Raw genomic sequence first — 16,894 nt, 5'->3', positions numbered from 1 at the left:
GTGTCTGACTTTTTTGGAGGTACTTGGGTATGTGTTAAAATTGTTGACCGCTTTTCTATTCATCCTTATACTGAATAGGCAAAACTCATTAGCTTGTATAAGATAAATTCCTATTCGTAATAAAATTATCATTATATCTATAGATTCAAATAATTTTACATACAGTATTTTGTCTAACACAATTGAGAAGCAATAAAAATTTTTGCAAATGAGATAAAGTTATGAATGTGAACATTATCTCCTCCTTTTTGAGAAGAATTTGATTTAAAAACGATGTCATCAGCTGAAGGGTCACTTGGTTTATAAATTATATGTCAGTGTTATTCTATACTTCTTAGTTCCCCCTTTCTGTTACCTTTATATCATTAAGTGGACGATTTAAACCTTTTCATACAAGTTTAAATAACCGCTACGACTTACTGAATTATTGATAATAGCACTCCAACCTAAACTTTTTGGCTTATAGATGTCTTTAGCAGAAAAGAGTTGCCAAGTTATAACTTTCAAAGCATTCTCTTCTGATCTAAAAAGAAAACCTCACTGAATTTACAACATTTATATTATGTTATATATAAACACACACATATACATCGTATGTTTTATATAACAGATACTTAGGTGCACTCACAGGTCTATACCTAATTATAACGCACACTTGTTATCAGAGAAAGCTGTGAATTATTATTAAATTAGAATTAAAATTTCAAACTAGCATTCATGATCATAGTCAATATGAATAGGTCTGACTGGAGCAAAAAAACTCCACTAAACCAGCCCATATCCCTCATCACATAATTTCTAAATGAAACTGTTGGGCTATACTTCTGGTGCTTCAGAAGGCAGGACAGTACCTTACAAATCCTCTAATACTAGTCCTAACCCAATGCAGGAAGGGTTAGAATAATGACCTGGTGATGTAATGGTGCTCGTAGCCACATATGGGAGAAGAGGAATGAGATAAATGTGAAACAGGACTTAAAAGTACAAAGCAATTCACTTTTCAATCTAACCAATTCAATGCTCTTTCAGTGATGGCAAATATCAGGTTTTACATAAAGTTAGGCATATCTGAAAAGTTTTTCCAAATTTGAAAAGGGGATAGTTATTAACTTTTATATTTATAAAATATTTTTTTTTTACCAAATAGTGTTTTTTTTTTTTTTTTTGCGGTATGCGGGCCTCTCACTGTCGTGGCCTCTCCCGTTGCAGAGCACAGGCTCCGGACCCGCAGGCTCAGCGGCCATGGCTCACGGGCCCAGCCGCTCCGCGGCATGTGGGATCTTCGCGGACCGGGGCACGAATCCGTGTCCCCTGCATCGGCAGGCGGACTCCCAACCACTGTGCCACCAGGGAAGCCCTACCAAATAGTTTTAATCTTTCTCATTAGATGACAATGATGTGAATATTTATGGGTTGGCTTTTTTTTTTTTTCCTCTAGTTTAGAAATGCAAGTAGCAGAAACTTTATAAGATTACACAGCTGGGCTTCCCTGGTGGCGCAGTGGTTGAGAGTCCGCCTGCCAATGCAGGGGACACGGGTTCGTGCCCCGGTCTGGGAAAATCCCACATGCCGCGGAGCGGCTGGGCCCGTGAGCCATGGCCGCTGAGCCTGCGCGTCCGGAGCCTGTGCTCCTCAACTGGAGAGGCCACGACAGTGAGAGGCCCGCGTACCGCAAAAAAAAAAAAAAAAAAAAAAAAAATTACACAGCTGTTTGAAAGGCAGAGAAATTCACGTTGAGGGAAATGGAGAACCATTTCCCAGTTAGAGGTTTACTTAATAGTTTTCAGATGTACAATACAAGATTATATCAAATACAGACAAAAATTACAGAAAAGAAAATCAACAAATGCTTTTCAATCATTTTTTAAAAAATGAGCTAAATTCCTATAATACATTTTAAAAAGTATCCGAGAAACACATTCGAGACTGAACCCGCTGTTAATTTTCCATCTTCTAATACTCTGAGTTACCCATTCAAAATTTTTGTCGTGAAAATAAAACATCTTTCAGGAAATGGATGCAATAGAATCAAATAAATAATTGTAATTTGCCCACGTAACAAATCTGATTTAATGCAACAAGAGTTCGTGAAAACAAGGCAATTTTCTTGTTAAAAAGTAATATTCATGTCAATCCCAAACTCCCAATCTGCTATATTTAAAATAAAATGCCTTTCCATGAAAAAAACAATTAAAAATTTTTTTAAAAATAAAAAGGAATATTCTTTCCATAAAACCAAACAGATCCCACAATCTGTTAAAAAAAGCACTTCAATTTTTTAAAAAATTCAAAAACTGAAAAATCCTGAGAAAAGATGATCTCGTTCGTAACAACATTTCACACCAGAGTGTGCCACACATATATGCTTTAAAGAATTCAGTCTAGAAGTCCATTCAGTGATGAATGTGCGAACAGAGGACTGTTGGGCGAAATACCAAAGTTTTAATACTTGTGCCCAAGTAGCACTCATTGTTCATTTCATGTTCATTTCATCCAGGGTTAGGAGAGATGCTAGCTAGCTCTTTCACATATTTTCTCAGATCAGGTTTTCATTATAATATTTTATGGTTTCATACCATTTTAAAATGTGCTCAGGGCATTTCCCAGTTACTTTCAGAAGCTGCTTAAGGGGAAGACAGGCCTCCCTGAACCGAGAGGTCCCAGCAAAGGAGGTTTTTCAAAGAATTCTTCAGGGTCCTCTACACCCCCATCCACCACCCTCAAAGGCTTTGACTCCAGTCTGAACCCCTGTCCAAGGCCATGAGCAACGTGCTGAAACTGGCTTCTATGGGTCTATAGACTGGTGTGTTCTACATTCTGACTTTCTCAGGAACCGACCATGTCATCTGAAAATGGAGGTAAACCTCAAATGCTCCAAATGTTTGTTGATTTTTCAGAGAATATACCCTAAGGCATTACCCAATATGACAGACTTCTGACCCTGGAGGATCTACATATTGAGAAGCAAAGTGGCATTTTCTTGAGCTGTGCTACAGCCAAGTTCCATTTCTTACTGCCTTCGGGTGACCGGCCAGATTCACGAGGAACATTCTCAGGTGTGTGAGCCTGTCCGCCTACAGGCCAGGCAGAGGACTATTCCTGACGATGAGATCATGGCCACAGAAATATAGTTGAGGACACAAAAATCTCTATTTTTATAAAATTTACCTTCTGTCTCATTGTATACAGATGTGAGGTTATAAAACTGACATCTATTTTCAGCACAGGAAACCAAGTAATTTAACTCAAGCCTATTTAAGAAAAAAAAAAAAAGCACAATACATATGTCTGAAAAGTGGTTTCCATATGCATATGCAAATACAAGCATCAAGGTATTTTATTATATTTTCAGTTTGGTTAATGTGTATTTTAGTACGCCAAGATTCTAAAAGAGATCTCCAAGATTTGCGTTGTCGGGAATTTTCTCAAGTGTTTTTGTTTCTCATCACACGTGGAGCCTGTAGATTGGAGAAATGGCCTTCCCATGACAGCAAAAGTTCAGCATCGTGTGAGAGATGCTTTTATTTTTCTTTTGAAAGACTAACAACTGGCTACTCAGATGTGGTGCACAGACCCACAGCATTAGCACCCCCTTGGAGCCTCTTCAGAAATGTAAAGTCTCAGCCCCCATCCCAGGCCTGCGGCCCCCAAAGCTGCATGTTCACCAGATCTCCAGGTGATCTGAGTCTGCCTAAGCAGGCGGCAGCACCGCACTGACTCACCAGGCCACAGATGCCATCGATTCTGGAATCTGGCAGGTTTTATTATCCAGATTGATGATCACCGGGTGCAGGAGAAGCTGGGCTCCCACCGTCACAACCGGCCTCGCTCTGCAGGGAGAAGACACACGGTTTTAACCAGCCCCAGGAGGGGCAGGCAGAAGCCCACTGCTCCACCTCTAGAGGCCACGGCCAACATTCCCGGCCCCGGTGCCAAGAATTCCCCTCACTGAGTGAACAGGTGGGCTCTAGACTCAACCAACGACCTCCAGACACATCCGGTAGCTCACAAATACAAATAAAGGAGCCATGGGCCCATGAAGCACAGCCACGCTCACGGACCTTCCCTGTCTGTGGAGGGGCTCACGGTATTTTGGCGACATGGCTGTGAAAGATTTCTCCTCTGGGACCTGCCGGTCTGTCCATATTCGCATCTGAATATGAGGAAGTACCTCATCCTACAGTCACTCACGTTGCATCTGTAAGTACTCGAGTTTTGCTAGTTTTGTCGCCATGTTGGCTGGTGATTTTGAACCGCTGATCGATCATTTTCTAGACAAGCTTTGCAGACTGAGCTAAACCCATGAGGGTGAGCTGACTCATGCTGTGCTTCACGTGGAGCAATGGTTCTCAACCCGGACTGCACAACAGAAGCACCCCGGGAGCTGAAAAACAGAAGCCAGTCTCCCGGGGTCAAGGCCAGGCACTGGAATGTCAAAAACAAAAACCTCCAGGTGATTCTATGGTGCGGCCGAGTTTGAGGAGAGGGGCTAATGCCGAGTAAACTCCATTCCAACCACCCAGGGAGGATAAATCAGACAAGAAAGTAAGTCACTGGGAAAAGGAATGGGGCAATATTTATAAAGCTTGGTGCCAAGATATAAGAAATGGGAGTGAAATCTCCAGATGACAGTGTGAAACGACGTGTTGCTTGTTTTCCTCCGACAGGAGGGAGGGCGGGGCCTTGGGGCAGCGTGTTGCTTAGGGCACTGGTTTAAACAATTCCGTGTTTACCGTAATGGCGCCCAATGGGAATTTTCCTGAACTCCTTTGCGCTATTATCTGTACTCTGTTACGTGATTTTTCTTTTCAATATTGTGTTAGCTCCAGCCCTTGGAAGAGCAGATGATAAGACAGGATGAGACACACAAGACACTTATTAGGGCAAATACTGATGAGGGAAAAAGGGGAGGGAGGGAGGAGGGAGGAGGCTGGGACCAGCAGTCAGAGTGTGATGTACGTCTGATTCCTGTGAAGAAGTAAGGAAACGAAAGAGGATCTGGGAAAGAAGCGCCAGCCAGGGCACTGGGGAGCCCTTGAGCCAAATCTGCCTGCTAGTGGAGCTCCAGGTGGGCCTGTATTTGTATCCCTGTTGTGTCCAGTAATCAGCTGGGAGCAGCTCATGGGAAATAGGGCCTTGTTGCACATGTAGACCCAGAGCACAGTGGAGGGACCATGAGTCAGTTTCACTCCATCAGCTCTGAGTGGTGCATCTTCATGGCCACCACAAACACAGCCCCATCCTTCAGGTACTTTGAGAGTTTCAATCACCTGATTCTCTAGCCCCTGAAGTGGAGAGTGGCTAGTATAAATCAGCCCTCTGAGTATGTCTTGGGACTGATGAAGAAGACAATCTTGCCTACTTGAGGAAACCGACTTTAGAATCCCTCAGGGAGTTGACCTAGGTTCGAACTATGTGCCCAGAACACCTGGATTGGACCTCTGCCTTTTGTCTTGATATCCTGACCTAGTGTCTTGCATTCCTATAAAACATTTTTTAATAATAAAAAAGAATCTAAATTTTTTTTAAGAAGAAAGAAGAATCTAGTAAGTAACCGGTAGCACTGTCTACCAGTTACTTATTATTCCATGTACCTTACATGCAGATTCTCACTTAATCCTTTCAACAAAAATAAACTTGTAATGTAAATATTATGCCCATTTTACAATGAAGGAAATCTGAGGCTCAGAAAGTTATAGAAACTCGCCCAAGATTACAAATGGGTGAGTGTGTGGAGTGGCCAGGTTTTTTAAATCCAGACCTGTCACATTTGAACAGTTGTTCAATTCTTGCTTTGGGAGGCTACCAATTCTTGGTATTTCTGTTCCTTAATGTAGTGTCCACACTTGATGATAGAGGCCAGGATGCATGGCAACACTCCCCCACCCTGCATTCCTTATCTATAGGCACATTTTAATGCATTTCCAAAGCAAAGAGAAGTATTCAAATGTAATAACTTAAAAAAATGTGTCATTTTAGAAGTTCTGCTAAGATTCACATCTTATTTAATGTTATGTTAGTAGAAGCTGGAAGTTTGGTCACGAGGTATGAGAAAAAAAGACAGAAGGGCTGAAAGAAAGGGGAAAATATTGAGAGCAAATATTCCTCCAAACTTTACAAAGAGCATCTAAATGCTCTCCAAAATAGATAGTTTGGATTTATTCTTTAAGGCAAAACTAACAATGAAAAAGAAATGCATTTGAGACGATTAGAACATGTCCACGGATGGAGGAATAAAGAAAATGTGGCTTTCAGCCATAAAAAGGAAATCTTGCCATTTATGACAACACAGAAGTACCTTGAGAGCATTATGCTAAGTGAAAAAAGTCAGACAGAAAAAGATCAATACCATATGATCTCACCTACATGTAGAATCTAGAAACAAAAATCAAAACCAACAAATGAACATATAGATACAGAAGAGAGATTGGTGGTTGCCAGAGGTGGGGATGAGATGGAGGTGGAAATGGATGAAAGTGGCCAAAAGTATAGACTTCTGTTTATAAGATACATAAGTTTGGGGGATGAAATATATAGCATGGTGCCTAGAGTTAATAATACTGTGTTGTATATTTGAAAGTTGCTAAGAGGGTAGATCTTAAAAGTGCTCATCACACACACAAAAACTGTAACTATGTGTGGTGATGGATGTTATCAACTAGACATTGTGGTGATGATTTTGCAGTATATACAAATATTGAATCATTATGTTGTATGCCTGAAACTAATATAATGTTACATGTCAATAAAAGAAAAGAGCATTTGCATACCACCAACCACATACCTGTAAACAGCTACTTTTCCTGTTCCAAATGCACCCACAATTAAATCTAAAAAAGACAAAAACACAACACGTGTACAAATTTTATAGAAACGATCCAAACTCATAATTATAAATAGCACATAAAGCATCCTGAAATGCTGATTGCAGAGTGAGAGTCATAAAAGTAAGAACAGCAAATCACACCGTTCTTAAGACATTTTGGAAAGGATACTGGAACTTCACTCTAGCTCCGTAAGACACATACATCAATAGATCTCAAACCCTTCTGGACTCAGGAAGGCCAGCCTTCTAGAAATGCTTCAGATGCTCATCGTAACACCATTTCTCCTATCCTCCAGACTCAAGGCACACATCTTAAATCAGAAGGGGAAAAGCAGGGGCTAAGGGCCTACTAAGTGCCAGGCTCGTAGCACATAGTATTTTATCATCCCGCTACCGGAGCAACCCTATAAGGAAAGTATTTTACCAACGAAGTGAGACATTTTGGCTGTCATCTCGTCACAGCCATTTGCTCTTGACAAATGTGCGGATGGCAAGTATGGTTTTGGCACAGTGATCAGTAGCATATGAAATAACTGACATAGCATTACAGCCGTCTCTCCTCATTTGCGGTTTTGCTTCTTCAGTTTCAGTTACCTGTGGTCAGCCACGGTCTGAAAATATTAAGTGGAAAATTCCAGAAATCAACAGCTCATCCGTTTTAAATTGCATGCCGTTCTGAGCAACGTGATGAAATCTCACGCCGTCCTGCTCTGTCCCGCCCGGGATGTGAATGATCCCTTGGTCCAGCGTGTCCTGTCCGTAGTCACTTAGCCAACTTGGTGTCTCAGTGCTTGTTCAAGTGACCCTTACTTTACTTAATAATGGCTCCAAAGTGCAAGAGGAGTGAGACTAGGGACTTCCCTGGCGGTCCAGTGGCTAAGACTCCATGCTTCCACTGCAGGGGGCAGGGGTTCGATCCCTGGTCGGGGAACTAAGATCCCGCACGCCGCGTGGCACGGCCAAAAAAAATTAAAATTAAAAAAAATTTTTTAAAAAGGAGTGATGCTGGCAATTAAGACGTGCCAAAGAGAAGCCGTAAAGTGCTTCCTTTAAGTAAAAAGGTGAACGTTCTCCACTTAATAAGGAAAGAAACAAAATCCTATGCCGAGGTTGCTAAGATCTGTGGTAAGAAGAAATCTTATGTCTGTGAAATTGTGAAGAAGGAAAAAGAAAGCCGTGCTAGTTTTGCTGTCGCATCTCAAACTGCAAAAGTTAAAGCCACGGTGGGTGAGAAGTGCTTAGTTAAGATGGAAAGGGCATTAAATTTGTAACAATAAGATATTTTGAGAGAGAAACCACATTCACATAATTTTTATTATAGTATATGATTATAATTGTTCTATTTTATTATTAGTTATTGTTGTTAATCTCTGACTGTGCCTAATTTATAAATCCAGCTTTATGTATAGGAAAAAACATAGTATGTGTAGGGTTCAGTACTCTCCGCGGTTTCAGGCATCCACTGGAGGGTCGTGGAACGTATGCCCCCCTGGATAAGCAGGGAAGCCACTCTACAAAAATATTAAATAACAACAACAATGATAATACTAAATAGCACATATTGAACACTTATTCTAGGCCAGGAATCCTTTTAATAGATTTACTTTAACTTATTCTTAACAAGTTAAGAAGTCTCTATCATATTATTAGCACAGTTTTACAGAAGAGTAATTTGAGACTTAGGGAGGCTCACCGATACATTCATTGAAGTTCACACAAGTACGTAAGAGGTGAAGCTGGGTTACAGTGGTGCCGGGCAACAGAGCAATCTTAGACTATTTGAGGGGTAATGTTCACAGTGACCTCAGTGACCGGCTGATATATAGGCAGAACTCTCTGTTTTTCTTAATCTCATCTATAATGGTTATTCTTTCTCGGTGGATGCAATCAAACAAAAATTTAAATGACCATGGTGATATCTGCAGAGTAACATTTAGAAGCAGAGATGGGAAAACTGGATTCGGAAGAAATAACGGCCACAGAAGAAAACTTACAATAGCTGAAACTCTAACCGGTTAATTCTAGTAGGACAGAAGTGAAAATGAAAAAAAAAAGAAAAAGAGAGGAGGGAACTCCTTTGTCAGTGCCATATGGAAAACCGATCAAGAAATTAAACTGGTTCAATGGAGTTCGTACAGGAAAATGATTTATAGCCACATGCCCTTGGCATTCACCTTTCCAGAACAAAGGAACTGGCCAGGCTGCAAGCAATATGATTCTTCTCTAGGGGCCTCTCTTGGCTGGGCCAAGGGCATTGTCCTCGGTCCATGATGCATGGGAGTTGGATGGATAAGCAGGTACATGAGCGCACATGGCTGCTTTCTTAGGGTGACTCTGAGACATGTACTTCCCTGTCTCCCAGATTTCCCCAGCTAGACAGAGTCCGAGTTGCCCACCCTGTCAGCCTCTTGAGGATAATCTTCCCTTCCCACATCTCTCTTCCCTACTCCCTTAGCAATGATTTTCTGGGGATATTTCTCAAACCACTTGCCTTCTTTTTTGAACTTAATTAATTTTTTTATACAGCAGGTTCTCATTAAATATCTATTTTATACATATTAGTGTATACATGTCAATCCCAATCTCCCAATTCATCACACCACCGCCACCTCCCCCCACCACTTTCCCCCCTTGGTGTCTGTATGTTTGTTCTCTACGTCTGTGTTTCACTCTCTGCCCTGCAAACCAGTTCATCTGTACCATTTTTCTAGATTCCACATATATACGTTAATATACAATATTCGTTTTTCTCTTTCTGACTTACTTCACTCTGTATGACAATCTCTAGATTCATCCACGTCTCTACAAATGACCCGATTTTGTTCCTTTTTATGGCTGAGTAATATTCCATTGTATGTATGTGCCACATCTTCTTTATCCATTCGTCTGTTGATGGGCATTTAGGTTGCTTCCATGACCTAGCTATTGTAAATAGTGCTTCAGTGAACATTGGGGTGCATGTGTCTTTTTGAATTATGGTTTTCTCTGGGTATATGCCCAGGAGTGGGATTGCTGGGTCATATGGTAACTCTATTTTTAGTTTTTTAAGGAACCTCCATACTGTTCTCCATAGTGGCTGTATCAATTTACATTCCCACCAACAGTACAAGAGGGTTCCCTTTTCTCGACACCCTCTCCAGCGTTCGTTGTTTGTAGATTTTCTGATGACAGCCATTCTGACTGGTGTGAGGTGATAGCTCATTATAGTTTTGATTTGCATTTCTCTAATAATTAGTAATGTTGAGCAGCTTTTCATGTGCTTCTCGGCCATCTGTATGTCTTCTTTGGAGAAATGTCTATTTAGGCCTTCTGCCCATTTTTGGATTGGGTTGTTTGTTTTTTTAATATTGGGCTGCATGAGCTGTTTATATATTTTGGAGATTAATCCTTTGTCTGTTGATTCATTTGCAAATATTTTCTCCCATTCTGAGGGTTGTCTTTTCGTCTTATTTGTAGTTTCCTTTGCTTTGCAAAAACTTTTAAGTTTCACTAGGTCCCATTTGTTTATTTTTGTTTTTATTTCCATTACTGTAGGAGGTGGATCAGAAAAGATCTTGCTGTGATTTATGTCAAAGAGTGTTCTTCCTATGTTTTCCTCTAACAGTTTTATAGTGTCCAGTCTTACATTTAGGTCTCTAATCCATTTTGAGTTTATTTTTGTGTATGGGGTAAGGGAGTGCTCTGATTTCATTCTTTTACATGTAGCTGTCCAGTTTTCCCAGCACCACTTATTGAAGAGACTGTCTTTTCTCCATTGCATATCCTTGCCTCCTTTGTCGTAGATTAATTGACCGTAGGTGCGTGGGTTTATCTCCGGGCTTTCTAGCCTGTTCCATTGATCTATATTTCTGTTTTTCTGCCAGTACCATATTCTCTTGATTACTATAGCTTTGTAGTATAGTCTGGAGTCAGGGAGTCTGATTCCTCCAGCTCCGTTTTTTTTTCCCTCAAGAATGCTTTGGCTATTCAGGGTCTTTTGTGTCTCCATACAGATTTTAAGATTTTTTGTTCTAGTTCTGTAAAAAGTGTCATTGGTAATTTGATAGGGATTGCATTGAATCTGTAGATTGCTTTGGGTAGTGTAGTCATTTTCACAATATTGATTCTTCCAATCCAAGAACATGGTATATCTCCCCATCTGTTGGTATCATCTTTAATTTCTTTCATCAGTGTCTTACAGTTTTCTGCATACAGGTCTTTTGTCTCCCCAGGTAGGTTTATTCCTAGGTATTTTATTCTTTTTGTTGCAGTGGTAAATGGGAGTGTTTCCTTAATTTCTCTTTCAGATTTTTCATCATTAGTGTATAGGAATGCAAGAGATTTCTGTGTGTTAATTTTGTATCCTGCAACTTTACCAAATTCATTGATTAGCTCTAGTAGTTTTCTGGTGGCATCTTTAGGATTCTCTATGTATAGTATCATGTCATCTGCAAACAGTGACAGTTTTACTTCTTCTCTTCCAATTTGTATTCCTTTTATTTCTTTTTCTTCTCTGATCGCCGTGGCTAGGACTTCCAAAACTATGTTGAATGATAGTGGTGAGAGTGGACATCCTTGTCTTGTTCCTGATCTTAGAGGAAATGCTTTTGGTTTTTCACCATTGAGAATGATGTCTGCTGTGGGTTTGTCATATACGGCCTTTATTATGTTGAGATAGGTTCCCTCTATGCCCATTTTCTGGAGAGTTTTTATCATAAATGGGTGTTGAATTTTGTCAAAGCTTTTTCTGCATCTATTGGGATGATCATACGGTTTTTATCCTTCAATTTGTTAATATGGTGTATCACATTGACTGATTGGCGTATATTGACGAATCCTTGCATCCCTGGGATAAATCCCACTTGATCATGGTGTATGATCCCTTTAATGTGTGGTTGGATTCTGTTTGCTAGTATTTTATTGAGGATTCTTGCATCTATTTTCATCAGTGATATTGGTCTGTAATTTTCTTTTTTCGTAGTATCTTTGTCTGGTTTTGTATCGGGGTGAAGGTGGCCTCATAGAATGAGTTTGGGAATGTTCCTTCCCCTGCAGTTTTTTGGAAGAGTTTGAGAAGGATGGATGTTAGCGCTTCTCTGAATGTTTGATAGAATTCACCTGTGAAGCCATCTGGTCCTGGACTTTTGTTTGTTGGAAGATTTTTAACCACAGTTTCAATTTCATTACTTGTGATTGGTCTGTTCGTATTTTCTATTTCTTCCTGGTTCAGTCTTGGAAGGTTATAACTTTCTAAGAATTTGTCCATTTTATTGGCATAGAGTTGCTTGTAGTAGTCTCTTAGGATGCTTTGTATTTCTGTGATGTCTGTTATAACTTCTCCTTTTTCATTTCTAATTTTACTGATTTGAGTCCTCTCCCTCTTTTTCTTGATGAGTCTGGCTAATGGTTTATCAATTTTATCTTCTCAAAGAACCATCTTTTAGTTTTATTGATCTTTGCTATTGTTTTCTTTGTTTCTGTTTCATTTATTTCTGCTCTGATCTTTATGCTTTCTTTCCTTCTACTAACTTTGGGTTGTGTTTGTTCTTCTTTCTCTAGTTCCTATAGGTGTAAGGTTAGATTGTTTATTTGAGATTTTTCTTGTTTCTTGAGGTAGGCTTGTATTGCTATAAACTTCCCTCTTAGAACTGCTTTTGCTGCATCCCATAGGTTTTGGATCATCGTGTTTTTTTTTTTTAAACATCTTTATTGGGGTATAATTGCTTTACAATGGTGTGTTAGTTTCTGCTTTATAACAAAGTGAATCAGCTATACATATACATATGTTCCCATATGTCTTCCCTCTTGCGTCTCCCTCCCTCCCACTCTCTCCATCCCACCCTTCCAGGCTGTCACAAAGCACCGAGCTAATATCCCTGTGCCTTGCGGCTGCTTCCCCCCAGCTATCTACCTTACTACGTTTGTTAGTGTGTATATGTCCATGACTCTCTCTCGCCCTGTCAAAACTCACCCCTCCCTCTCCCCATACCCTCAAGTCCGTTCTCCAGTAGGTCTGCGTCTTTATTCCTATCTTACCCCTAGGTTCTTCATGACATTTTTTTCCCTTAAATTCCATATATATGTGTTAGCATACGGTATTTGTCTTTTTCTTTCTGACTTACTTCACTCTGTATGACAGACTCTAGGTCTATCCATCTCATTACAAATAGCTCAATTTCATTTCTTTTTAAGGCTGAGTAATATTCCATTGTGTATATGTGCCACATCTTCTTTATCCATTCATCTGATGATGGGCGCTTAGGTTGTTTCCATGTCCTGGCTATTGTAAATAGAGCTGCAATGAACATTTTGGTACATGACTCTTTTTGAATTTTGGTTTTCTCAGGGTATATGCCAAGTAGTGGGATTGCTGGGTCATATGGTAATTCTATCTGTAGTTTTTTAAGGAACCTCCATACTGTTCTCCACAGTGGCTGAACCAATTCACATTCCCACCAGCAGTGCAAGAGTGTCCCCTTTTCTCCACACCCTCTCCAGCATTTATTGTTTCTAGATTTTTTGATGATGGCCATTCTGACTGGTGTGAGATGATATCTCATTGTAGTTTTGATTTGCATTTCTCTAATGATTAATGATGTTGAGCATTCTTTCATGTGTTTGTTGGCATTCTGTATATCTTCTTTGGAGAAATGTCTATTTAGGTCTTCTGCCCATTTTTGGATGGGGTTGTTTGTTTTTTTGTTATTGAGCTGCATGAGCTGCTTGTAAATTTTGTCAGTTGCTTCATTTGCAAATGTTTTCTCCCATTCTGAGGGTTGTCTTTTGGTCTTGGTTATGGTTTCCTTTGCTGTGCAAAAGCTTTGAAGTTTCATTAGGTCCCATTTGTTTATTTTTGTTTTTATTTCCATTACTCTAGGAGGTGGGTCAGAAAGGATCTTGCTGTGATTTATGTCATAGAGTGTTCTTCCTATGTTTTCTTCTAAGAGTTTGATAGTTTCTGGCCTTACATTTAGGTCTTTAGTCCATTTTGAGCTTATTTTTGTGTATGGTGTTAGGGAGTGATCTAATCTCATACTTTTACATGTGCCTGTCCAGTTTTCCCAGCACCATTTATTGAAGAGGCTGTCCTTTCTCCACTGTACATTCCTGCCTCCTTTATCAAAGATAAGGTGTCCATATGTGCGTGGGTTTATCTCTGGGCTTTCTATTCTGTTCCACTGATCTATCTTTCTGCTTTTGTGCCAGTACCATACTGTCTTGATTACTGTTGCTTTGTAATATAGTCTGAAGTCAGGGAGCCTTATTCCTCCAGCTCCTTTTTTCGTTCTCAAGATTGCTTTGGCTATTCGGGGTCTTTTGTGTTTCCATACAAATTGCGAAATTTTTTGTTCTAGTTCTGTGAAAAATGCCAGTGGTAGTTTGATAGGGATTGCATTGAATCTGTAGATTGCTTTGGGTAGTAGAGTCATTTTCACAATGTTGATTCTTCCCATCCAAGAACATGGTATATCTCTCCATCTATTTGTATCATCTTTAATTTCTTTCATCAGTGTCTTATAATTTTCTGCATACAGGTCTTTCGTATCCTTAGGTAGGTTTATTCCTAGATATTTTATTCTTTTTGTTGCAATGGTAAATGGGAGTGTTTTCTTGATTTCACTTTCAGATTTTTCATCATTAGTATATAGGAATGCCAGAGATTTCTGTGCATTAATTTTGTATCCTTCTACTTTACCAAATTCATTGATTAGCTCTAGTAGTTTTCTGGTAGCATCTTTAGGTTTCTCTATGTATAGTATCATGTCATCTGCAAACAGTGACAGCTTTACTTCTTCTTTTCCGATTTGGATTCCTTTTATTTCCTTTTCTTCTCTGATTGCTGTGGCTAAAACTTCCAAAACTATGTTGAATAAGAGTGGTGAGAGTGGGCAACCTTGTCTTGTTCCTGATCTTAGTGGAAATGCTTTCAGTTTTTCACCATTGAGGATGATGTTTGCTGTGGGCTTGTCATATATGGCTTTTATTATGTTTAGGAAAGTTCCCTCTATGCCTACTTTCTGGAGGGTTTTTATCATAAACGGGTGTTGAATTTTGTCGAAAGCTTTCTCTGCATCTATTGAGATGATCATATGGTTTTTCTCCTTCAATTTGTTAATATGGTTTATCACATTGATAGATTTGCGTATATTGAAGAATCCTTGCATTCCTGGAATAAACCCCACTTGATCATGGTGTATGATCCTTTTAATGTGCTGTTGGATTCTGTTTGCTAGTATTTTGTTGAGGATTTTTGCATCTATGTTCATCAGTGATATTGGCCTGTAGTTTTCTTTCTTTGTGACATCCTTGTCTGGTTTTGGTATCAAGGTGATGGTGGCTTCGTAGAAGGAATTTGGGAGTGTTCCTCCCTCTGCTATATTTTGGAAGAGTTTGAGAAGGATAGGTGTTAGCTCTTCTCTAAACGTTTGATAGAATTCACCTGTGAAGCCATCTGGTCCTGGGCTTTTGTTTGTTGGAAGGTTTTTAATCACAGTTTCAATTTCAGTGCTTGTGATTGGTCTGTTCATATTTTCTATTTCTTCCTGATTCAGTCTTGGCAGGTTGTGCATTTCTAAGAATTTGTCCATTTCTTCCAGATTGTCCATTTTATTGGCATAGAGTTGCTTGTAGTAATCTCTCATGATTTTTTTTATTTCTGCAGTGTCAGTTGTTACTTCTCCTTTTTCATTTCTAATTCTATTGATTTGAGTCTTCTCCCTTTTTTTCTTGATGAGTCTGGCTAGTGGTTTATCTATTTTGTTTATCTTCTCAAAGAACCAGCTTTTAGTTTTATTGATCTTTGCTCTTGTTTCCTTCATTTCTTTTTCATTTATTTCTGATCTGATTTTTATGATTTCTTTCCTTCTGCTAGCTTTGGGGTTTTTTTGTTCTTCTTTCTCTAATTGCTTGAGGTGCAAGGTTAGGTTGTTTATTCGAGATGTTTCCTGCTTCTTAAGGTGGGCTTGTATTGCTATAAACTTCCCCCTTAGAACTGCTTTTGCTGCATCCCATAGGTTTTGGGTCGTTGTGTCTCCATTGTCATTTGTTTCTAGGTATTTTTTTATTTCCTCTTTGATTTCTTCAGTGATCACTTCATTATTAAGTAGTGTATTGTTTAGCCTCCATGTGTTTGTATTTTTTAAAGATCTTTTCCTGTAATTGATATCTAGTCTCATGGCGTTGTGGTCGGAAAAGATACTTGATACAATTTCAGTTTTCTTAAATTTACCAAGGCTTGATTTGTGACCCAAGATATGATCTATCCTGGAGAATGTTCCATGAGCACTTGAGAAAAATGTGTATTCTGTTGTTTTTGGATGGAGTGTCCTATAAATATCAATTAAGTCCATCTTGTTTAATGTATCATTTAAAGCTTGTGTTTCCTTATTTATTTTCATTTTGGATGATCTGTCCATGGGTGAAAGTGGGGTGTTAAAGTCCCCTACTATGAATGTGTTACTGTTGATCTCCCCTTTTATGGTTGTTAGTATTTGCCTTATGTATTGAGGTGCTCCTATGTTGGGTGCATAAATATTTACAATTGTTATATCTTCTTCTTGGATCGATCCCTTGATCATTATGTAGTGTCCTTCTTTGTCCCTTTTAATAGTCCTTATTTTAAAGTCTATTTTGTCTGATATGAGAATTGCTACTCCAGCTTTCTTTTGGTTTCCATTTGCATGGAATATCTTTTTCCATCCCCTTACTTTCAGTCTGTATGTGTCTCTAGTTCTGAAGTGGGTCTCTTGTAGACAGCATATATAAGGGTCTTGTTTTTGTATCCATTCAGCCAATCTGTGTCTTTTGGTGGGAGCATTTAGTCCATTTACATTTAAGGTAATTATCGATATGTATGTTCCTATTTCCATTTTATATATTGTTTTGGGTTCGCTACTATAGGTCATTTCCTTCTCTTGTGTTTCGTGTCTAGAGAAGTTCCTTTAGCATTTGTTGTAAAGCTGGTTTGGTGGTGCTGAACTCTCTCAGCTTTTGCTTGTCTGTAAAGGTTTTAATTTCTCCATCAAATGTGAATGAGATCCTTGCTGGGTAGAGTAGTCTTGGTTGCAGGCTATTCTCCTTCAGCACTTT

General features: G+C 39.3%; 1 protein-coding gene across 5 annotated transcripts in view; it reads right to left on the bottom strand.

Moving 5' to 3' along the window:
• The window catches only part of ITGA8 (integrin subunit alpha 8), a 189,226-nt gene that overhangs the window by 82,381 nt on the left and 89,951 nt on the right, over positions 1-16,894 (bottom strand). For all 5 annotated transcript variants that reach the window (XM_032622802.1, XM_032622803.1, XM_032622804.1 and 2 more), the window contains exons 14-15: positions 6,785-6,830; positions 3,723-3,830 (exon numbers count right to left, since the gene is read on the bottom strand). In XM_032622802.1, coding sequence (XP_032478693.1) covers positions 3,723-3,830; positions 6,785-6,830 — 154 coding nt within the window. The remainder of the gene's footprint in view (positions 1-3,722; positions 3,831-6,784; positions 6,831-16,894) is intronic.

Source organism: Phocoena sinus, chromosome 2 (assembly GCF_008692025.1).
Source record: "Phocoena sinus isolate mPhoSin1 chromosome 2, mPhoSin1.pri, whole genome shotgun sequence".
NCBI classification, from domain to species: Eukaryota; Metazoa; Chordata; class Mammalia; order Artiodactyla; family Phocoenidae; genus Phocoena; species Phocoena sinus.
Note: the sequence above shows the minus strand (reverse complement) of the source record. Positions and strands in the feature narration are given on the sequence as shown.